General features: G+C 33.5%; 2 protein-coding genes and 1 pseudogene across 2 annotated transcripts; all 3 read right to left on the reverse strand.

The window, feature by feature from the left end:
• Window positions 1-6007: 6007 nt before the first annotated feature.
• Window positions 6008-6595, reverse strand: LOC106432277. The gene has a single exon (XM_013873121.2). It carries the CDS (start codon window positions 6593-6595, stop codon window positions 6008-6010), a length of 588 nt encoding a protein of 195 aa, XP_013728575.2.
• A 6153-nt stretch (window positions 6596-12748) lies between these two features.
• On the reverse strand, window positions 12749-20621 carry LOC125588504 (annotated as a pseudogene).
• LOC111208458 lies at window positions 20499-22935 on the reverse strand. The gene is made up of 8 exons (XM_048759880.1): window positions 22759-22935; window positions 22376-22640; window positions 22195-22294; window positions 21567-21726; window positions 21279-21475; window positions 21060-21183; window positions 20765-20974; window positions 20499-20675 (listed from the first exon to the last, which is right to left on the reverse strand). Exons 1-8 carry the CDS (start codon window positions 22933-22935, stop codon window positions 20499-20501), a joined length of 1410 nt encoding a protein of 469 aa, XP_048615837.1.
• Window positions 22936-25827: the final 2892 nt, after the last annotated feature.

A 25827-nucleotide genomic window follows, 5' to 3' on the forward strand; every position in this document is an offset into this window, starting at 1 on the left:
CTTGAGCTCCGATTCGTTTTTCTTTGTCTCAAGACCCGAGCTTAACTTCTTCACATCGCGACTCCAATGACGTGAAGGCTCTCGGAGGTGGCTCATGGTCTTGTCGTGCTCTGTTCTGGCGAGGCTCCTTCTCCAAAGACGAGATCGTGCTCGGACCACCACGAACCCATCACTAAGCCATCGTCTTCTCCTCCGCCATGGTCTGCAACTCGCGATGCCGGCTCCAGAGCGACCAGCTTTCCTCACGGCTCAGCTCCGTCATCGTCGCGGATCGAAGTAAACCTCATCGAAGAGCAACAATGGCCAATTCTTCCCTATTTTCAAAACAGGTCCCTGAACTTCTGGTTCTTTACAAATCGGCCCAATACTTTGGAATGTGCAGAAATGACCTCACGAATTGACCCATAGACTTTTGATTGTGCAATCTAACCCAAGGGAATATTCTGAAACTGCAACCTTGGTCCCTGAACTTTGGATAACTTCATATTTGACCCCAGACTTCCATAGTGTGCAGCTTAGCCCTTGAATTTCGCCCCAAACTTCCAAATAAGCATTCCAACCCCTATGATATGCAAATGAGTATGCAAATACAACACAAAGACCTAAATGCAACCTAAAATGATCATAATAAGCTAAAATATGAATCTAAAACTTATAAAAATCATGAGATATCAACTCCCCCACACTAGTCTTTTACTTGTCCTCAAGTAAACTTTCAAGAACATGGGAAGTGATGTTTCAATACACAAATGGAAACTCATGACCTTAAGAAACTCTTCAATGCCATCGTTGTGATATCCTTACAAAATCATACCAAATAGCAAGAGCAAGATGTTTTTATTAGCTCTAACTTCTCTCGGCCTATCAATTCCTTTGATATTTTAACTCATTATCATGAATCCTCAAATCAAACAACTCTCACATTCAATAAGAAATATCATAAGTGAATTCTCGCAAATTGCCAATTGGTCCAAATCATTTGGTTTGGTGAGAAAAAAAAAAATGGCTTAATGTGAAGAATGAGAAGGGTCCAAATACATTTTGCTATGGTGACTTACACTCAAGAATAGAAGTTTGATCATGATGCAAAATTTATCTAAGAAAAGGAGCAATTAATGCATACATAAATCGGTTCTCATCATTGTACCCTTTTCCTAGACAATTTTTAAGTTCTACCCTTTCTTTTCTTCATCTCAAATCCCAAATGTATACCCATTTTCATCTCTTATCCAATGAACACCCCTTTTTTTTTTTTTTATTGACACAATCTGAGCTATATATATATATATATATATATATTTAGACACACTTTTTTTTTTTTTTTTTTTTTTTTTTTTTTTTTTGAATTATTTCCTTTACATAATCTTTCCCAATTCAACCCTCAAGATCAAAATAATTAAAGCACATCATTCCAACCACCATCCTAGATTCTAGCCCAAAAGAGGTCCTAATGCTAGCAAGAGATGAGAACAAATCAATGTCGCTCCTAATACTCTCAAGATTTTGCACATGACAAGCTTTCACAAAAAGACCTCACTCAACAATTAATGATGGTTTGAAAGAAGGGAAGGGTTTAGGGTATGGACTACCACTTGAGTTGTCAAAAAGATTGGTAAAATGGTTTATACAAGCTCAAGTGTGTGTAAAGCCATGATTTAGTACTCAAGAGACCATAAGCAAGAAGCATTAAGTTCATTTTAGTCAATTAAGATCGGAGTTGGTTTCAAAGAGTAAGATTCAATGAGTCTTAAGAGGAGTTTTCAAGGCTCGAAGTCTACAAGAAATTCAGAAGAAGCTCAAGCTACTTATTATGATTCAAAAGGGTATCAACAATGAGTTCATTGCATGAGTCCTTTGTAGGGATTTTACCTATGCATTCTATATGATCTAGACTCAAACCTAAAGATGCAAATGATATAACTAATTTTTTTTTTTTATGGATTTTCTATGCAAATGGATATGCAATGCTTATGACAAGTAAACAAAACAGAAAACATGTGAGATAAGTAGACTCTCCCCCCACACTTACTTCACACAGTCTCTTGTGTGAGAGCAAGGTGAAAGAAGAGGTCTAGAAGAAACAAACAAGAAGACTATATATTTACAATGGTTGTAGAGACACTTAGCTTGGAGTTGCTAGATGGAGTTGAATAATTTTAACACTTGTAGCTTTGCTGGATGGCCATCTTTTTCTTTGATTAAGAGGGGAATCACCTAAAAATTTTAAACACACTTATTAAACACACAAAAGAAAAACCACACAAGTAAAACTATAATATATATAGGGATAGACATGGGACTTCCTCCCAAGTGAGCTTGTTTTAAGTCTCTAGCTTGACTTTGTGTGCTTGCTAATCATAAGTATCAAAAGGCTGAGCCAATGCACCTTTGGTCTTTCTCCTACAAGAACAAGAAACCAAGTGTGCAAAGAAACACACTACTGTCCATAGAAAATAGACAGATTTTTCCTCAAAGAGCTTCACTAAAGATATGATATGAGTTATGAAATGTTTCTTGAGGTTCAGATGATCATGAGAATCAAAAGCAATAGGTGGAAACACAAAATCAACTACAGGTTCAAACGAAGTTTTAACAAAGTAGTCAACTCTATCTCCATCAATCAAATAATTCACAATGTTCACATTCTCATGATAGTTTTCAGCATGGGGGTTTTCTATCTCAAGCAAGAGCTTATCCACATCAAGTTCATCCCCTAAATCAGCAAGTTCAAGAAGAGGTCTAGAATTCTCAAGCAGCAAAAAGTTGGACTCAAGATCAAATGAAGCACAAATATAGTTCTTGACAAAGCAAACTTCAATGTGATCTTTAACAAGCTTTTCTACTCTCAATTCATCTAGTTTCCTAGTTTCACATATCAGATCAAGACATTCATTTATGAGCACAAGAGAATCAAGATCAGGGGCGTTATCCTCACCACAAGGCAAACAAATTTCCTCAAGTTTAAGTTCTAAAGTGGAAATGCTTATACCTTCCAGCTGGGGTGGTGGAACCCAATACATTACCTCATCAAGGGCACAAGCAGCATCAAACTCATACTGGTTAACATCTCTTCCTTCAAACTCTGCTCTATCCCTAATAAGGTTTATCCGGACCATTTGTGCTAGGTGTCTTATTGGCTTACCCCAATACTCTTTCGTTCTCTGAAGCCGGTGTAACTCCACTCTTTGATCTGGTGTGAGTATGCGTATATCAAAGGGTGGTGGCTTCACATATGGCTGATCTTCAATGCGATCTTCAAATGTCTCTTCCTCTTCTTGTGGCTTCTCAGAGTAGCTTGAAGCCATCTCTACAAATAACAAAAGCTAGAAGAAGAGGTTAGTAGCTATACAAAAGCAAAACAAAGCATAAGAAAATAAAGCTTAATCTCAAGAAAGTTTGAAATCTTAATGACAAATCTACTTAGTTCCCCGGCAACGGCGCCAATTTGGTAATAGGGTTTTTGCCTATTGCAAATGTTGTAGTATAGTGGGGTGAATGTCGAACCAGTCCTAGTGATGTGAATCAGTGAGAATACAAGTCATTTCTTAAGCTAAGTAGATTCAATAGTGGTGAGTGTGTGACAACTAACAATAGCAAACAGAGCAATACAACAAGGTTTTAATCAATTTAAACAAGTGAATCCATGGGTATTGGGAATTGACTTCAAGTAACTAAGATCCAATCTAGGTGACAAGCTTTCAATCAAAGTAATCTCTTAAGTCTAAACACAATTTTAGACAAGTCCTATGTCTAGGTAAATGTCCATTTGCTTAGAAATCATTAAACATCAAATGTCTTTGGCTTAATTCAATCAAGCAATCTTTAAGTTCAAGTTTAATAACTATCTAGCAATTCTAACATCAAGTGTCCTTGGCTAATCTCACTAGAGCTTAGTTGAGTTGATTCAAACACTTCATCTAATCATGTCTGATGAGAAGTGTTTAGAAATCAGGTTTAGAGTGATCAAGACTAAACAAGCATTAAAAATACTCAACAAGCAAGTTCATACAAGGATCTACAATAAAACACCCTAAATCTACACTTAATCACCCTAATCTACCTTAACCATGAATCCAAGGAGTGTCTACTCTCTAATCTCCATGAGAAACCTCAAACCCATGATGAATTCAAGGCTCACCATGTTTATGAAAAGGAGAAACAAGATATAGAATTAAAAACTTTCTTAGATTGTGATATAAAAATCCAAGCTTTTTTACAAAGGGAGGCAAGTTCTTGAGAGAAAAATGAGATATCCCTCAGGTTTTTAGGTTTAAAACTATATATAAGACATGCCAAACTCGAGCTGGTTTAGTGAATTAAACCGGGTCAAACCGGAATAAACCGGTCAACATCTCCAAATCTGTTCGTAGCGGCCATCACGTCCCGCTACCAGTGGCCGCTAGCGAATCCGCGTCTTCCCGAGCGGCGTCACGTCCCCGCTACCAATGGCCGCTCCAGCACTCGCTCATGATGTGGCGACCTCATTAACCCGCTTTGCCAAGCCGCTACGAACCTCCACGAGCTTGAGCTCCGATTCGTTTTTCTTTGTCTCAAGACCCGAGCTTAACTTCTTCACATCGCGACTCCAATGACGTGAAGGCTCTCGGAGGTGGCTCATGGTCTTGTCGTGCTCTGTTCTGGCGAGGCTCCTTCTCCAAAGACGAGATCGTGCTCGGACCACCACGAACCCATCACTAAGCCATCGTCTTCTCCTCCGCCATGGTCTGCAACTCGCGATGCCGGCTCCAGAGCGACCAGCTTTCCTCACGGCTCAGCTCCGTCATCGTCGCGGATCGAAGTAAACCTCATCGAAGAGCAACAATGGCCAATTCTTCCCTATTTTCAAAACAGGTCCCTGAACTTCTGGTTCTTTACAAATCGGCCCAATACTTTGGAATGTGCAGAAATGACCTCACGAATTGACCCATAGACTTTTGATTGTGCAATCTAACCCAAGGGAATATTCTGAAACTGCAACCTTGGTCCCTGAACTTTGGATAACTTCATATTTGACCCCAGACTTCCATAGTGTGCAGCTTAGCCCTTGAATTTCGCCCCAAACTTCCAAATAAGCATTCCAACCCCTATGATATGCAAATGAGTATGCAAATACAACACAAAGACCTAAATGCAACCTAAAATGATCATAATAAGCTAAAATATGAATCTAAAACTTATAAAAATCATGAGATATCATTATCATTATGCTTGAAAGCATGTTTTCAATCAACTCGTGCTGCTGCTTACTGTTCACATTGTTCATCTACCAAGTAAACGACATATTTGTAAGTAGGCGTAGGAGCTGTTACTGTCACTAGAGTTATATGTTTTGTATCCTTCTTTCTCGTCGTTACTGCATCTACACATTCAAACGACGTAAGGAACCCCTATCGTCGTTAAACAATAGTTAAAGCGGCTATACACACGCAAACTACATCCGGCAAGTTTCTGGCCTAGAGAGGTAGGTAGCTCAAAAAAAATGAAATCAAATCAGAGAAGTAGTAATAATGTAAGCATAAATCATGTTACATGCAAGAAAATCTGCCTCTTTGATGCTGCATCTAGAGAAGTAAGGCTACCGTCTATCTTCCATCTGTCTCCTCTGACTGGTGATGATCAAGCAGCATTAGAATATTTGTTCAACTTGGTGCTTTTGAACATGTTATTTGGCATCTCAGTCACACTCCTTAGTTCTGGAACTAAATTTTATCTACTGGTTTATCAAAATGCGAACATACACTGTTGATACCTCGCCATACAGACAATACACACAACTGCCAAATCAAGCACCTGAATTTTAAAAAAAAAAATCCTCTCTTTCAGTGTGTACCCAACACGACAAGCCATCGAGAAGACATGTTCATTTTTTTTTTTTTTGCCAAAATGTGAATTTCATATTAATGTGAGAAGAGTTTGTAAATTTTACAAAAGTTTTAATACTTGGATAAGTCAGCTTCGGCAAAAAATAAAACAAAGCTAAGTTATCAAAAGATGAGATTCCCGTAGGTTACTCACGACGTAGCCATTGCTGCATAAGAGACATGAACTCTTTCCTTTTTATTTTTCCAAGGATGGTGTCTCTTATGAAGCGATCAATGATTCTGAATATCCCTTGTGGCGTCCGAGCTTCACCTTCGTGCAAGCGTTTGTTTCGTTCTGTCCATATGCTCGATATCGTCGCTTGGGCAACAAGTCGTTTGAGAGTTCTGCTTGTGACTTTGTCGCGCATGGAGAGCCAGTCTGAAAAAGCTGTCCATGTATGAAAACCAAAAGGATTATATCCCAGTCTCTGCAAGACCAATTCCCAGACTGATTCACTAACTTCACAACGCAGCAGGAGATGATCTCTGCTTTCTTCATAAACTGCGCAGAGACAGCATAACGGAGATACGTTCATCCCCCAGCTAGACAAACGAGATCTGGTTGGAAGTCGATCTTGGTGAGCAATCCAAATTGTGAAAGCATGCTTAGGAACATGCCCCTTAAACCAGATGTTTTGTGTCCAATTCCGAGTGGGTCCCCTGTTTCTAACTGCGTTCCACGTTTTGCTAGAAGAGAAGTTCGTGAGCTCTTCGCTGTCAACTTCCCAAGACATGTTCATTTTAAGATGACTGGAAGAAGAATATTGTACAGGGGTTTCGAAGTATAAGCTATTACTTCTCTCGCTCCCCTTTCAAATTTGTATATCGTTATGCGTTTGTCTTAGGGCTATGGAGTATATGGTTCAGTATTATATGATTTTCTTTAGAGGAATAGGTGAGTTCCTAGCTTGATCCTCTTTGTTCAGTTTGTGTGATGTTATGCCTATGCTTGAACATGTGTTGCACCTTCTGAATTTGTTCAGTGTCCATATGACTGTCGTGGGCTATGGCATGAACTTTTCAGAAAAGTACCGCAACCTATCTTACATTGGCGTATTGAAGCCTCAATATTCATGTTACTATATAACATGAAGTGAAGTCAGCTCATTCTATTGTTCGAAAAGGTAAAGCTATACTACACTTCGTAGATGATTCTGATGCAAAAGCTAATGCATTGTGACATGTTTCTTTAGAACTTCACACAATACATTATATTCAAAGAAATCATCACAAACAAACAAATTGTGCCCTCGGACTATAAGGTTTATCCATTCTTAAGGAACTATAGTCTTTCTTTCTTTTGCTACTTCCAGGTGGGGAAGAGAGTTCCGCTTATGTTCCCCACTCTGCCACTCACCAGCATGCATGCTCGGGTCTCCATTGTATGTCTCACAAACATCACCATTGTTCATTACCATCATGCTCATGTCATTTTGGAGATTTATAACATGTGCATGATCTCCGAGGCCTCCCGTGCAGTCTAAAGGCATCTCCAATAGAACTCTATTTTCTCCTCTATAATTTACATTAAAATAGAGTTATTCTATTTTGATGTAAATTATAGAGAAAAAATAGAGTCTCATTGGAGATGGTCTAGCTACGAAGCTACCTCTTAGGTTGATGCTTCATCCCACGGAAATATTTGGCGAATGCAGTGTTAGCGCTTTCTCCACGTGGCAGAATTCTTCTTCACCGTCTCCTTATTCAAAACATAGTCTCACCAAAGCATCATTCAGTTCTGAGTTCACTCATTTTCTGGATTATTGATGCTTCATCCCACGAGAATATTTGGCATCGTCACATAATACTTTTTATAATTAAAACATTGATTAATGTTTAGAAATATTTGTAAGACTTTATAAATTATTGACTTACTAAATTAATGGTTTACTAAAATAATAAATATTGTAATTTTAACATTTCTAATTTATATAATTTTACGTATTTATATTTTATGTGGAGTTCATTAATCAATCTAAACTATTAAAACAAAAGTACATGTAGCATTTGACCCTAAATTTTTCTCAATAATTTCCAGCCTGTGTCATTCAATCTTAGGGGCTGTTATTGGTTTATATATTTTGATTGATTTAGAAATCCATATAGTATTTATAAATCCAAGTAAAATATGCAAATCCGGAGGTTTTCCCTCGGATTTGAGTCTTTGTATTTTTAACTAAAAAATCCAAACAAATCCATTCAAATCCATTATAAAATCAAATATATTAGTAAATCCGTACAATTGAATAACACTTGATTTAATATAGAATCTATGAATCATTAAACTAATAACACATGATTTTAATACAGATTTTAAAATCACAGAACCAATAACACTAGATTTTGTTCGGATAGTCAAATCCATTAAAATACAACAACCAATAACCCACACTTAACAGTTTTAACAACAAATTAAATCACTGAAGCTTTATTAGTGGATCTAGGCAAGTTGATGATGTACAATAATTATCTTGGCCTAAAAATGATTATATCATCATCTTATATTAAAACAGAAGTAACAGAAGTCACAACTTTGATTCATGTGTGATTTTTTAAAAATTAGACCTAATGAATCTATTCCTAAAAAGTTATGTTACATTTCATTTTTAATCTTATCATTTAAATTTTGAACCTACTAGAAATTTTTATTGGGCTATCAATAATTGGATTTAAATAAGATATGATCTATTGGATTTATATATATTATAAATTAAATAGATATAATTTAATGTTGTAATACTATACCTCCATATGTTAAATATTTAAATATTTGTCGATGTTAACTTTTAAAATTATAAAGATTTTTTTTTAAATAACAAAAATCATATTATCTAACAATGATTAATCTTTACTACCTTAAACCAATGAAAACAAATTTTAAACAATATATTTTATTTTAAAAATTAAACAAAAACTAAATGTTTAATTATTTACTCGATAATATAAATCTATGAAGCGAAAATTTTAATTTTTAAAAAACTTTCTAAAATTTTGAAATGTTACAATATCTTTGAATATGACAATAAAACAATATTTTACTAATCTTTACATTTATAGTTATGATTTTAATAATAAAATAATAATCCGAAAATATATATATAGAAGAAGATACAAATACATGTGAAAGTTTAAAACAATCTATTCAATGAAAAATATACCGTAAACTTATTATGTTTTAAAAATTGATAGGCACATATATATTATAATATATACCAATTTAGAATTGAAAACAAAATATTTATATAAAAATAAATGAAAACAAAAATTCGCGCGGTTGCGCGGATCGAGATCTAGTTACTATTAAAATCAATACTATCAAAGTAGAATATATTTTAATCTATTTACAAATAGTGTAGGTTGGAATGTAACATTTATTTAAACTTCCTATTTTTCTCCTCAACTAACTTAATTATTATTAAATGTATATCATATCTGACCTATTATTTTAATATTTTTAAAATAAGATATCTAAAGAATATTCTTAAGTATCTTTTTCGAAAATTGCATTTTAATAATATTTAATGCCTTTTTATTTAATATATATATATATATATATATATATATATTTTAATATTTAATTTTAATAATAAAATACATAATCAATATCAACTATAATTATAAACGAGTACTAATTCATTTTTGATTTATAGAATAAGAAATAACAATCTTATAATATTTATATTCATAGTTAAACTACTACACAAATTAACAAGTATAAAGTAACTTAATCCATGTCTTAACTATTTTATAAATAATAACATATATTCATGAATTTACAACATACTTCAACCTATTAAAATAAAATATTAAAGTAAGATATATTAACTAATAAATAATTTCATACTAATATATATGTTTAAATTAGAATATGAAAAATTGAGATATATTTAATTTATATAATAATAAAATAAATTTTGACCAATATAAGAAATTAAAAATAAATTTGTACTATAATTTAAAGCTTTAAAATATTAGTAAAATTTAATACGGGTGGATTATATAAATGAATTATCTTATTTTCATAAAATTATATTCATGTAAATTTAAATTTAATTATCTGTATTTTAAAAAATTGTAAATAAAAGTACATGTATAAGTTTTCTAATTTTCAGTAAATAAATTTTTTTAATAAAAATTGATTCTGCGCTTTAAAAAAACAGGTCTAAATGTAGTAATTTGATTTAAAACGTATACATGATTGTGTTTTGGGCTAAATATTTTAAATTGTGTTCCTCTTCCGATATAACATTATTGGTTTTCAAACTGATGTTTTGTCTATAAAAACCTTTTTGGTGTTTCAAACTGATGTTTCGTCAAATTTAAATAGTATATGTAGTTTAAAATTTTCATGATTTAATATTTGAAATTTATGGTCTAAGTCACTTTCTGGTATGTCAAATTTAATTAGTATGTTTACAAATGAATTTTGATCTTTATCAACTTTGAATAAATAATGTTTGAGATTATCTACTATGATTAGAATACTTTTCGCTTTCATGTTAATATTATATATATATAGTTAATCTTAGTAAAGTTTATATTGCTTGAATCATCCAAATTTGGATTGAGTAATTTGATCGCTAAATGTTTTGCCACTACCTGTTTAGCATCTACCTTTACTTGAACCTTATTTTAATTTTCCTTAAAACCCAGTGATCATTTTGATAAGTAAATAAACTTATTCTGAACCTGAATGAACATACCGATTTGTGGCTTAAAAATCGTTTGCGACAGCCAATAAATTTTTTTTTTTTTTTTTTGTTTTTTTTTATAATCCAGGGGTTTACCACTTACGTGGATCATTCCCCTGAGCCCGGTTAGACAGCGGTCCACTTCACCCGGGAGCGCTTTACCTGGGCTGGGGACAAGACCCAACACCCAGTACCGCATTTGATGACAGGATGGACAGTTCTCTTCCGCCTGGCGTCGAACCCGAGAACATGACAATTGGCCCCCAAGACTTTTACCAAACGAGTTATCACATCCCGTCAATAAAATTCACACTACATTTTTTATATTTTAAATGGAGTTTCAGTTTTTAATAAATGAAAGATTAGTTAAAGTAACTAACACATACAGACAATTGATTAGAAAAACTTCATGATTTCCAATCGTAAATTATTAGTACAAAGATGAAGATGGGATGATACTATCGCTCATATGATGATCAAGTTGTGGCCTGACAACAACCCAAAATTCACACTACATTTTTTATATTTTAAATGGAGTTTCATTTTTTAATAAATGAAAGATTAGTTAAAGTAACTAACACATACAGACAATTGATTAGAAAAACTTCATGATTTCCAATCGTAAATTATTAGTACAAAGATGAAGATGGGATAATACTATCGCTCATATGATGATCAAGTTGTGGCCTGACAACAACCCAACATCACGCAAAATAATAACTCAGTATAATTGTCATGATCATTAAAAATTATACATTTAACTCACCGATCCATTATGATTAATCATCGCTTTGCCACCTATCCGGATTGAATGTTTTAATTAATCAACTAGATTTCGACCCCCGTTTTCGCGCTTTATCTTATTTTGAAATATATTTTATTTATAACATGTATATTTTTTAATTAGTGTTTTTATGTTATATTTGTAGTAGTGGTTTTATATAATTAGGATGATAAGTATCTATATATAAATATAAAAATATATAATCTTGATGCTAATATAATAGTATAGATGTATATGTGTATATATATATATATATGTATATGTATTTATAGTTGAGAGGTTTTGAAAGAGTTCAAATATTAAGTGGGTTTTTTTAAATACTATCAGACAAATTTTACTATCAAAACTAAAAACTAATTTGGTATCTATAATTTTCCAAATTTGTAATAATTAAAAACTATAAATGTAATTTTTAAAATTAAAAAAATATAATTTGTTTTGTATAGTTTTGTAGTTTCCTTCTTTGTTTTTGGGTGATCATTATCTATATGTAAGGGTAGCAGTAGATGATTAGTGTTAATTATGTAAAGGTTTTTTAAAGTGTAATTAATATCATTTTGTCAGATTTGTTAAATGGGATGTTGAAATTATTTTTCAATCTTATTAGTCCACACTGGAATATGAATTAAGTCTTTTTTTGCATATATAACTCGGCTTGAGACACTATAAGATGGTCCAAAAATATATTAAATATTTTCTTTATGTTTAAATTAAAAAGACAAAAAAATCTGATTCTTTAGTATTATTAAAAAATCAGATAGTGAAAGTAAAAAGACAATAACTCTGCCGACATATTCCTTTTCTCCGTAACTTCTCTCAAATTAGAAAAGCAATCGACGATCCTCGTTGTTTCCGATTCGAAGATAGAACAAAATAATCAGAAGGAGTAATCTCATGTCTTGTTCATCTCTATGTGTTATAAAAGGTAAGCATTACTATAGTTTCAATCGATGATTAAATCTTTGTTATTTTTTGTTCTTGGTTTTTAACAATTGAAACCACATGCAATTGACAGAATAAAAGCTCACAGAGTAAAAGCTCTTTCTCAAGTCCACGGAACAGAGCACGGAGATCTCAGATCTGTTCAGATCTTGTTAAGAACTTGGATCGAAGAGGAAGTCAAAGATCTTATAAAAGCATGTAAGTTTTGAAAGCCCGATTCAACTAATCTGTTTTAGTTAAATATGTTGCTTACTTTTCGTTTTTTTTAAGGAAAAAACTTTTTGTAAAAATTGCTTCTCTCTGGAAATTGTAAAGGAAGAACGGATGCGACATGATCCATCATCACCGATCTACGAAGGTATAACACGAATCCGACCGTTTTGTTGGTAATTAGATTGTACGCACATAAAAACCATTCGTTACGAACTTAAGTTTTATGTTTTTTTTTTCAGATAATGTTGCATGTGTGATCCGATGATAAATCTGTTTATTCCGATGAGAATCTGATGTTTTTGTTTATGTCCGAAGACGATCTGATAAAATAAAGTATCTCTTCATACAAACCAAGCTCGGAAAGCACTGATCCAGATAAGTCTCGGACTATAGGTTTATTTGGTTGATTTAGAATTGAGTTACGGTATATGTTTTAGATTTTAGTTAGTTAACTTAATCAAATATACAATTGATGTACATGTGGTGCAGTATGTTGTACAGAAGAGGAGATTGAGAAGGACATTACACAAAGTTAGGAAAGCCTTACAGTACACAGATAAGTCTCTGCCTATAGCTTTATTATTTGGGTTATACATGAGAAACGGTATACGTTTTATACTTAGTGAGTTGACTTAATATATACAATTCATGTGCAGGTCGGGCAGTCAAAGGTATAGAGGCAGAAGTTTTATTCATTTGAAGGACATGGGACAGAGACATGACAGCAAAGAAATACAAACTAAAGTAAGTGCATTTTAAAAGCTTAAATTTGTAGTAATTAGGCTTCGAACTGAAACTGGTAGTTAGGGGAATAAACCGGAAGATTTTTAGATGAATGTTGATTGCAGTAGACGTGTTTCCAACATTAGAGACTTAAAATTTAGTGTGTAAAATTTGATTAGAGATGAAGCTGGCATCTGACTTATCTGGCATTTCATGTTATGTTTTGAAATATAAAATTTTTGCACAATTCAAACATGTTTGTTTCTAACAGTCATTGTTTGGTATTGAGGGTTTCCAGCCTCATCATAAAATAAAAATATTAGGATCCTCTATGTTTCGAACTTTTCCAAAAGTTCCAATAATAATATAAGCAAAACTTATTAATATAAAACAGTAACTAAACAAAGCACAATAGTATGGAAATAATTAAACGAAAACAGTAGTTCCAAACTTTAAAAGATAAAACAAACAAAGAAAACTAAAGATTATCGAAAATCTCTTTAAAGACCACGTTTTTTGTTTGACGTTGAGGTTTACCTTCACTGTCAACAATCAATATCTTCAATCCTTTCTTTGAAGTCACTCTGGAAACAGCAACATATAGTTGTCCGTGAGAAAAAACTGGTCTTGGTAGATAAATTCCAACTTCAGACAATGTTTGACCCTGGCTTTTATTGATAGTAATGGTGAATGCTACTCTAATAGGCAATTGTCTCCTCCTCATTTTGAATGGCAACTTTTTATCTGAAGGAGTTATAGAGAGTCTAGGAATTAGCACAGTTCGGCCAATTTTTTCCTTTTCCCCTGTAATGACCTTCGCCTTTATCATGAAGTCATACATTTCTGTTATCTGGAGTCTAGTACCATTCATCAATCCACCAACAGGATCTATATTTCTTAGCAACATCACTGGACAACCCACTTTCAGTCGCAGACTGTGATTTGGCAATCCTGATGCTTTGATTCTGTTTAAAAAATCTGGAGTAAGAGCTTGGTCATTAACAGAAAACCTATCTGAAGCATCAATAGAATCAGAGCTTAGAAAAAAATTTCCTCTCTTGCATGAAAGACCTTGATCGTTAACAAATATATAACACTGAAAAAAAATATTACATGTAAAAAAAAAAAATTGTAACTAACCATGAAGCTTATCCAGCATATGTTGATTAATCATGTTGACATCATCATTAGTAGGACATAGAATAGCTCTCTCCTGAAAAAACTTTGCCTCGTTATTCTGGTGTAAAGAAGTAGCATCTCCATAGACTGCTGAACTTATAGCTTCTATTGGATCTTTAGCATCAAGAATCAGAAACTCCTCTGGGATGTCGATAAGAGATTCCCCATCATTTCCATCACCAATCTTTCCATCTCCAATATCTAATATCCATTGTGAAAACTCCTGCAAGTCTTTTGACTCCTCAGTCGACAAATTATTGGACAGCAGACTCATATTCTTGGTTAGTTGCAAAAATTTCACATGCTTCCATAGATAAGATGAATTAAGAGCAGCCATAACGATCTCTGCCCTTCCAGCTCCATGAATGACAGGCAACACTTGTCTAAAATCTCCACCGAAAACAACTACTTTGCCACCAAAAGGTCTTTTATCCTTGTCTCCAACAATGTCCAACATACTACTATCCAATGATTCAAAACAATGCTTGCTCGTCATTGGAGCTTCATCCCAGATTATGAGGGAGGCTGCTTTCACCAGATCTGCTTTATCAGTTCCTTGTGTAAGTTTGCAAGTGGAAAATTCATCTGGATTGATAGGAATACCAAATCGAGAATGTGCAGCCCTTCCTCTCGGCAGCAACAGAGAAGCTATCCCACTCGAGGCAACATTTAGACATATTTCGCTTCTAACACGTACTGCAGCAGAAAGTAATCTCCATAAGAAAGTTTTGCATGTACCACCAAATCCATAAACAAAAAACACCCCTCCTTTTTTTGTGAAAACAGCATCAGTAATCTCATCGTATATCTTCTTTTGCTCATCTGTTAGTTTTGGAATGTCACGCTGAAGATCAGATTCTAACTCCTCCCGGTCGTAACTGAGCTCTTCCATAATCAAAACATTATTATTAACAATGTCTGGAATTGGTTTAGACATTGATTTCCACTTCTCCAAAGAAGTTCCATTACTCTTCAGAAGCTTCTCAATCTCTATAAGCGCATACTGCTTTTTTTCTGCATCACTCAAGCTAAGATCTAGTTCCAAAAAAATATACAGTTACTAACAATTCAGACTATATTGCCGAGAAATCTTGCTGTCACAAATTTATTTTAAACAAAAATTCGAGTCAAAAATTGTACCTGGTCTATGTAATAGCTTTCTTCTCTTATGCTCAATGTATTCAGCAAGAAACTCCCAAGTCTCTTCCCAAACGACTTCTGGCTTTGACAAAGATTTAGACATGAGCATGATAACAAAAGCTTGACGCAAATAACTTGCAGAGCCAGTGAAACTTGCTCTTTTGAGGTCGTCTATATATTCTTGATCATCTTCTAACAGTCCCATTGCAAAACATGTCTCCTTGTACGAAGGATACTCCACCCCTCGAAACGTCTTAATATCTTCATAACATGTTGGACCTCTCACAATGTTAAGCAACACACGGCAATAGAATGCGTCTTCAATCTCACGTGGTGCATAATTGATTCTCCCAATGCTGAATCCTTTCTTCCTATCATGAAATTTTTTGTCTTTCTTATTCCAAGTAAACCTTGTTGGAATTTCAGCTAGAGTGAGTGTCCGAGCTACCGAACTGACCTTGTTCAATTCAAACCAACCCAAAAACATAGTATTTTCAATAAGCTTCCGGCTGGTTACTTTTTCATATGTATCATCATCTTTGAAAATAATGATCTGTTTTCCTTCAAGATGCCACTGCAATCTCTCAACTGGTGTTAATCTGTAGTGAATATGAAACATAAAAGTTCTCCAAGCACCTTCGCAGGCTGAGACATATCTGAAAAATGGATAATAGCAAGACAATCAGGATAATACAAACTAAACAGCCACTGACTTGGAAAGCTCAATATAAAATTTAGACATCTGCTAAAAAATACCTGCAGTTGAAGAAGTCCTTGATTTCATTTTTTTTCTTCTCCCTCAACTTACCATTCGTTGAAATGTTCTGATCGGCAGATCCTTTTTCTGGAGGCTCAACAGCAATGGTGACACGATCCTGCCCTTTGTTAATATACTTGAATAAGTATTTTATAGAGCCAATCTGATTGCACCACTCCACATTAATGTGAGCGCGAAAACGAAGAGACAAATCCTTGTTGTATGGAATCACATATCTGTTGTCACATTTGAAACCTTTTTTTTCAACAAATCTGCCTGGTTGTTCTCGTCTTCTATAAACAGGAAACCCTTCTTTATTGACTGTAGTTACATCTGCATAAGCTTTAGGATACATCTTCGAACATGAACCATTTTCCATGCATGGCGAATTCATGTTAGCAGCTCCACATGGACCATGAATCATCATATCTTTAATAATGTCATAAAGCTCTGGCTCTTTGTCCTTATCTGGAATCTCAGCAACGATAACCTTGTCAATGTCATCAGTGGTAGGAAATTTGGAATTAGAATGCATGAACAACAGAATATGTGCATGTGGTAGACCGCATTTCTGCCACTCAACGGTGTACATTGTTGGAAAAAAAATATGAGTGAAAAATCTATACTTAACAAACATGTTAAAAGGATAAAAAAAAATAGAATAACACATAATTACTCACATGAGACTGTCTTCCCCAGCAGCTCTTTATCCGTTAAATCAATCATGAGAGAATCAAGTTTGATTTTGAAAATCCTTCCAATAATATCAGGTCTATCATCAGCAATAAGGTTCCGCTTTTGTAGATACCTGGTGCTTTCAGGCCATTTAGGATTGCATGTGAATGTGATAAACAGATCAGGAAACCCAAAATATTTGCATATAGCCATTGCATCCATTTAATTGTTCTTCATGTATCTTGGTCCTCCTGTGAATGAGGCTGGTAGCAAAAATCGCTCTCCTTGGTCATGCATATCCTTCTTTCCTGCATTCCCGGCCTGTTGTATAGAGTCATAGCTATCGGATCGAAGGCTTTTTTGGTTCATCCTTAGATAACAAAGCATGTTAGACTCGATGGAGGTATGAGAATCAACCAAAAACTGCTGAAACAAACGCTTAGAATGCAGAAGTGTATGACACTCATTCTCCCTTTCCCGTAGACGAAACGCATACCACTGCCTCATACTAATAGTCTGTCTCTTTAGTTTAGCAGTAGCCTCTGTCTCTCTCTTTTTAATCTCAAGTCTGAAACCATCTTCACCATAAGTAAATATTAGAGGATATTGAAGTGCCAAGTAAGAAGGGTGAATCTCACTAATCCTCTTTAGCCAACCAGTTTGTTTCTCTTGCAGCACAATATCTATTTTATCCATGTCCAAATTGAAATCTCCTGGAATTAATGCAGCAACCTCCGAAGCTGTAGGGGTGTCATATGTCCTTCCATCTTTTGCACGACTGCTGATTATGCGCATATGGAATGTTTCTTCCGGATTCGTGTCAAATCTATCCTTTGCTGATCTAAATTGATGGACATATGGATTGACCTCGTTTAGCATCTTCAATAAAGACTCAATAACTTGTTTCCGAATTGTCTCCTTCTTAGATGTTTCTGAAGCTGTCTTGTACTTTCTGCAAAGACAATAACACATTCTGTAATATACCAACCTTTTGACATCAAATGGAAATATTTCAGATAAAGAGAAACATTATACCCAATTATAGAAGCACGGTTGGTAACTTCATTTTCTGTGTCGACAATATAGAGCTGTCCAAACTTAGCAGGGTCTCCTGGAGGAGGCTTCAAACTACCCATCAAATGATAGTTCTCTCCTTGAAGTACAAACATCTTTAGAGGGCCACATCCTTTTGGAACTGACCGGTCGCATTTACCACCAAGCGATGTAAATGAGAAAACCATATTTAACTGGCGAATGTTCTCTCTGAAGTATATGCTTTTTTTATCATTGCCATAAAGTAATTATTTCAACATAGCTGGTGAATCCTTCAACAGTGGAAGTTGGACTTGTCCTTGACCACAACAAAGAGCAAACTTTGGTTTACAGGTGTTCTTTTTGTTGTTTATCCTTTCACCATACCACATAATAGCCCCACAATGCTCACATTTGAAAGTAGGATCACCGTCATCAATGTAACCTGTTTATGAAAAATTCAAATCATTAGCTGTAAATAAAGAAAACAAAAAAATATTTTGATTTGCGCTTTAGAAGCCATTTTTAATATCAATTAGGTCATCCCTTGAACTAAGTACCATATTGTTTCCGAGAAGATGTTGCTTTGGTCATCGGCGTACATGAAGAAGCTGTCTTTGTATTAGTTTTTGATAAGACATTGGGTGATCTGTGATCAGTATCTGGGTCGCAGCTTAGAGTTTCACAATCGCTTGTGTCACTCTCTTCGCTACTGCAATCATAAACTTGTTCTTTGTCTAATTCAGACTCTTCTGCTAATACATAAAACAGATCAAAAAATGGTTAATCGACTTTTACTTAAATAGATAATGAACAAAACTAAGGTAAACAATAAAAAGTGTAGACCTTGATAGTAACATTGGTATGCTTGGTCCTCATCATCCTCACTTGAAGAATTATCATTTACACAACCTTCGAATTGAGCTTCCAATGTTTTCCTGCAACTCTTGGTTGTAGTTTTACTCTTGAACTTGTTATCTCCAGCAAGTACTTTCCCCTTGCCTTTAGCTGAAAATTGACTTGTTTAAAATCAGAAGAAGTAACCAATTGCAGAAAAGGCTTAAAAGATTTAAAATATTTTGGATTTATAGTATTTATCCTTAGTAGTTATCTTTGTAACACACGAACCATTTGTAGAAGGTGTTCCAAGTTGCAAAGGCAAGGTACTGGCAGTAGGTAGTACATTGGTAATATAAGTTAGAACCCCTGATTTGGCACATCGTTTCTTACTGGAAAACGTATACGGTGTATGGTCAGTGACATCTATGGTTGCTGATCTCTTTCTCTTTAGAACTGTTGAATCATAGTTAGATCCTCCAACGATGTTGCTGACAGTAGTTTGATTGCTTGATTGCGCTAATTGAAAAAAAACATAATATTTTTCATTATTAACCATTAGAAACAACGTTTAAAACACGCATATAAAGACATATGAGAGTATTCTCTTACACATCAACTTATAGGAACTGCTCTTCAATCTTTTTCCTTGGCCACTCTCATGTTTCCCATAATCTATAAAGAAAATTTTTCAATTTGGTATTTGAGGTAAAGCACAAAAATACTATGAAGTCAACAAAGATGTTTTGTGGAAGGACTGTTAAACCATTAGTAGGGGTGGTTCCAATATTAACTCTCGGAGACGGCAAATTAGGATGAATATTGGAGATATCAGCTAGAACCCTTGGAAAAACATTGCTAAGAGGCACAGAAGTTTCAGTGTTGTTGAAATTAGAACCACACGGCTGTGTGTTCTCTTCATCACTGGTGTTCGCTGTTCTCTTTCTTTTTCGCTGTTGCGCGGGTATCAAGCCTTCAGATCCTGGAGGGACCTCTTTGTGTGTGTTTGACATTGTAATTCTCTACAATGGAGATTACGGCCAGCACTTTTGATGAGTAGGTCTTCTAATTAATTTAGAACTTAAACACAGAAACAAACTAAACAAAGATGATGCAGAGGGACCTCTTTGTTTGTGTTTGACATTGTAATTCTCTATAATTTAGATTTCTGTTTTATTCATCTACTTCATTGATTTCTATATAATTGACATTAATGTTCACTTTTAAATTGCGATATAATTTATTTTGGCTATTTTGGTTGCAAAGATTAAAAACAATATACATTATAAAAAATATACAATCAATGGTTAGTTTCAAATCTTTTTTCAATCGTTTACTTTAACTATAACAGCTTTAATGGTTGTTTTAGACCCCTTTAATATTAAATATTATATAGTCCTCAAGAACATTGCTATAGTTATTATTTCTCATGTCGATATGTAATTTAAACTTTTTATTCATTCAAGTGTATATGAATTTGAAGTAGATGACTTTGTGTAGATTGGCGCGGGTCAAATAAACACTTAATAATGCATTAGGATAAATAGACTGATTGAAAAGCACAAATCCAACATAAGTTTAACCAAAAAAACCCCAACAATTAAAAAAAGAAAAAAACAAAACCCAAATGCATGAAAACAATTGACATCAGTCTTCTTCCTTGCTTAGCCACGTTTCTTAGCAGACTCTTCTGCCTTTTCAATTTTAACAGTCATTAGGCATGGTTTCTTTGATGTTGAACTGCTGTCAGGGTGAGAAATAGCATCATCTTCTTTTCTCTTACTGGATGGTGTTGACACAGAGTAGTTAAGTTCTTGGCTATCAGTCAAATATATAGAACCCTGCATAAAAAAAACATTGATAAGCGCGGGTTAAGAAAGAAACTCTCGGGTTAAAATGCTTGAAATCACCATAGAAGACACAGTTTTACCTCATCAACACTTGTAATTGTCAAAATCGTATCAGATTGAACTGGTGTGATTGCACCAGTTAAGTAATTCATCCTGTCTTTGTAGATTTTTCCAACTTTGTATATCTCAGCACCATAAGATACATTATCCTTCTCAACATAAACTCCAAATGTGAAAGTTTTTCCAATCAAATCAGTAACAACGTCTGGTATTAAGCTTGTGTCGTCAAGCTGTCAAAATAAATTTCGTATATTAGTTTTATTTCGTCAGTAGGATTGCATAAAATAAGCACTATAATTGCTTTATAATATTTACCTCATCCCAGCTTCCATTCAACAACTTGAGTGGAGATTCAGAAACAATCCCATTAGCTACCTTGTCTAGGATCATTATTTTTGACACACCAGTATCATCCTTGACCATCAAGTGAAGCCAGAACCTGTAGATTTGACAGACATCAGTTACATTTTTAATTGGTCAACACCACTATAATATTGAAACCATGTGGTTGTGTTTTTAAATTTAAAGTCATACCTTGGTGAAACTTTCAAGACATATTCGTTGCATGCCTCACAAAACCAAATATGAGTTGTGATCTCGTTTCCATTCACTTTCTTAATCTTGGTTCCGGTTTTGATCAGCCTTTTTTGGCATGCATCACAACCAAAGTAATACCAGGACCAATCCATATCAATTTCATAGAATGTGCAAGTCACTAAACATTTATCAACCTAAACCAAAAAAAAAATACAAATGGTTAAAACCCACTTATACGAGCTATACAATGTAACATATGTAATATAAAAGACTTAAACTGCTTACTTGAGTTGATGCTTTCATTTCATGGATGTTCTTAGTAGGGTATAGCAACCACTTATCACGCTGTCCTCGCTTATCTGCCTGATCTATTTGCTTGTTGATGTACTCTTGACTATCCTCATTACTTTCATACGGCATTAGAGTTTTGTCATCCCCAATATCCCTTACAAAAAGCATAAGATTAAAGTTAGTATGATAGACAAATAACTACTGTTAAAGCAACAATAGATCATCCCTTACATATCTTTAAAAGGTTCTGCCTCGGGTATTGTAGGGTTGATGATCATTTGAGAAGCATCAAAGGAGTTAGAGATTTGTACTTCTCCTGTTGTGGATACCATTTAGTAGATTAGATATATAACATTCTAATGTATATAAATGGTGTTATTTATTGAATGACATCTATAGGAGTTCAAATATGTACCTCTGAACTTTCCAATTTTAGCAAACCTTAGAAGCAAAGTAACCAATCCATCGTCTTGATTGCAGGCAGAATGGAGAATATCGGTTAACTTGCCTCACATACAGCATGGAATTCTTGAATCACTACGCGGCAAGTATCAAAAAGCGAGGTTAGTTGTGAGTCTGGTAAAAAAATTGCTTGGATTGAATTAGATGACAGAAAACTTACTTGATGTCTCTAAGGGTGAAATTTAGTTTTTTACGCTGGTACCCACCAGCACACTGAATGGTTTCGACAGCACCACAATCCAAAACTTGGCCCAGCACATCTATTAATCAAAACATTTTCAAAGTTATTAAATGTAGCACGTACACAATATAATTGTAGAAACTTTCGATCACGTTTTTACCTATTAGCAATTTTTCATCAAGAGTTTCAGATAAAACGCTTTGAAAATCGACCAAATTAAGATATAACTCATCATTCATGAAATTGGACCGAGTAACGACTGTTGCTTGATTGAATGAAATCTTGTAGATATGGTTTGTTGTGCGATATGCTCCTCCAGCAGGCCTGACTTGGAAGTTTCTGATGTTGCGCCATACTCCAACCAGAAGAAGTCTTCCTTTACTCTCAAAGTAAGTCTTTTTGCAGCTTGCATGAATTTTATGCCCCTTGTACATGTTACAATTAAATAAATTAGAAATATTAACATCAATTAATATCAATGCTCAAATTACACAATTTTTTTATAAAAAACTCTATTCTATTGAAAAAGTTTGGATTGCTTACATTCTCATCAGCCAATACGAATTCCATGGTTTCCCCCCCGTGATTGATGTTTTGTGACCAGGAATGTAGAACCTTGACATGAACCATCTTAGTAGTGTGCTTTGGCTTCAAGTCGCTGATGGCGGTGATTTGTTGTTTAGAATCATTTGCTGTGTTGTTGAGCACTTTAGAAGCCATTCTTTTGGTTTTGCGGTATGAGTGTTTTAGGAAGAGGCGTGGGTATTTATAATAGGAAGAGGTTATTGGAAGAGTAGATTAGGTTATTTGAAAACTTGTAGGCTACTCTAAATATTTGCGAGATCTTTATCGTTAATAGTACTAAATGCAGTGACCAGAAATTTTTAAAATATATTCTGAGAGTAAGTTACACGCAATCTAGATTATAGAAAGATATTTTTGAACTTCGAATGTAGCCAATTGTGTATCTTCATTTTCTAAATTTGGTTGTACATTTATTTGCACCGTGATTGTAGGCGCTACATACCTTCCACCTTTTTAATCGGAAAATCTTATAGGGAATATTATGTTGTTAAAATTATAGTTAGAATAGATATGGTATCGATACTCTATATTATGAAAAAAAACAGTTATTTTAAAATAAACCGTATCTATTAGATACGAGATTGGTTAATTTTTAAAATAATTGATTTCTCATAGATATATATATACATTTAACAAATATTGAATATGTTTTTTATAATATGGAATAAACTAACCATTAGGTTATGTTTTTAAAATCTTTTTCTGTAAAAAACATGAGAATGCGTATGAATACGTTCGGGTATAAGGTTTGAAAAATATTATTAGTAAAAATAAGTCATATTTTTATTTGCACACGTGAGTTGTTCGGAAGTTTTTTTCATCTTTTAAGCCTTTTCATTTTAGAGTATAGGGTTTGAGAAAAAATGAAGATGGTTTCATGTTATAGGGGATTGATGATGTTTTTAAAAAATAAGGATTATTCAGATATGCATACGGTTTGTGCCTTTATAGTATGCATTCGGTTTGGGCCTTAAGTCATTGACGATTTTTTTAAAAAAAATTAAAGGAAATGGCATTTGGCGGTAAATAACTTGAAAAGCCAGGGATAGAATCCTATTAGGGATTCTGCTTTAATAGTATAAATGAGTCGTAGTCAAATCATTTAAAAACAACTTTTATATTTTAATGCTCACTGATTGTTTGTCGAAAATGATCACTGATTAGCATCAGAAAATATTTATTAGTACTCCCGCGTAGTATAATGTTGTTAAATACACTCCTAGATTGAGATCAGTGGTTATAGACATGACCAAAAGAGTATTTAGTCTGTATTCGATTGAGATTAGTGGTTATAGACAGGGCAAAATGGGTATTAAGGTTGGCTTGCATGATGTTAAGTTTTATTTCTAATCCTAATAACATATTAACATAACAAATACATCACACTCAGATTCGAGTTTTAGTAGGTACAAATTTAATTATTTTGGACGTTCCATCAGTTTTGACAAATATTTACACTTGTCTCGTCACCCGTGATAGATGCATGTAATAATGATCTACAAAATAAAATAATAACGAGGCGTTATTATCGCTGTACAGATAAGTTAGAAAATGAGATCTGATGTAAGACAAGTCTCTGCTTTTGCCGATCCTTCTCTTCTTATAATATTTTCTTTTTGTTGAAAAATTACGTAAGCAGTTTAGGTTTTGCAGTTTATACTAATCACATATCATATGTACATGTGACACGTACGGTAAAGACGACAAAACTTAACAACGAATCAATGTGTACTCTGATTTCGAAGTCAAATGACATGTGCCAAGAGCATGTTATTACAGGGTTTTTTTTAGATTGGATCCCTTGGCGTAATATAAGATACAGTCTTTTAGTTTTTAACTAAAAACGCTAAGAAATATTTCTTATATCTCTTATTTAAGATACATTTCTTTGTTTCTTTAGTTAATTAAAAAGTAAGATGTCGTATCTATCTTATTAAAACTCAAGTACAAAATTGAAGTGTTTGTAGACTTGAATAGGACTATTAAAACAATTTGGAGTGTTTGGAAACATGAATTGTAGTCTTTTAAGAAATTAATTTTGTTTGGAAACAAGGATAGTAGTATTAAGAAAAAAAATAATGGGCTTATGTTATTAAGAAAAATTAAAAGTCCATCATATTATAAGAAACTATCTATCTTGCCCAGATTTAAAATATACGAAAATGTGTCAATCTAATTGCCTAAAACTTTTTCTTTTCTAAACTAACCATAAAACAAAATTTAAAATTTATACACATATTTCAAATCAAAATAATAATTTAAATTTGATTTATATCAAAAATTGATTAAAAAATAATACATATATTCAAAAATGGATTTTTACTAAACTATTTTTCAATAACCATTATACAAAAATGTTGTCAATATATATAATAAAAATACAATACAAAGCCCAATTTGAAATACCAACTCAAATTATGGTTTTTATATTTCATATTAAGTTTTAATAAGATAGATATATGTAATTATTTATATGATGGTACGTATAAAATACTATTAATTATATGATTACTTATATGATGGTACGTATAAAATACGATTAATTATATGATGACAGTATACGATATATAATAATGAATAGGGATGGGATTTCGGGCACCAATACGGGTTTGGTTCTGATCGGTTTGTGTTTAGGGTTTTCAGGGTCAAAGATTTAAGCCCTGTTAGGATGTTTCTAAATTTTGGTTTGAGTTTGATACGGATCTTTGCGGGTTTGATTCGCGTTTGGATAACCCATTTAAATTATTTTTAAAGTTTTAAATCATTATCTATTTTAAATTTCTCAAAATCTATAAATAAAATAATATATTACCTATAAATTTGAATAACATATGTCAGAATACCTAAGCTTAACATATCAATTGGCTTGATTTAAAATTTTGGATACGAAATCAATAATTATTTTAAGTATTTTTGGTGATTTGAGTATACTTTAACTATTGCAGATATTTACTTTTGACTATATATATTCAAGTATTTAAACCAATTTAAAAGTATCATTCTTAATGTTTTATATACGTTAAATCT

This window comes from Brassica napus, chromosome C6 (assembly GCF_020379485.1).
Source record: "Brassica napus cultivar Da-Ae chromosome C6, Da-Ae, whole genome shotgun sequence".
Classification (NCBI taxonomy): domain Eukaryota; kingdom Viridiplantae; phylum Streptophyta; class Magnoliopsida; order Brassicales; family Brassicaceae; genus Brassica; species Brassica napus.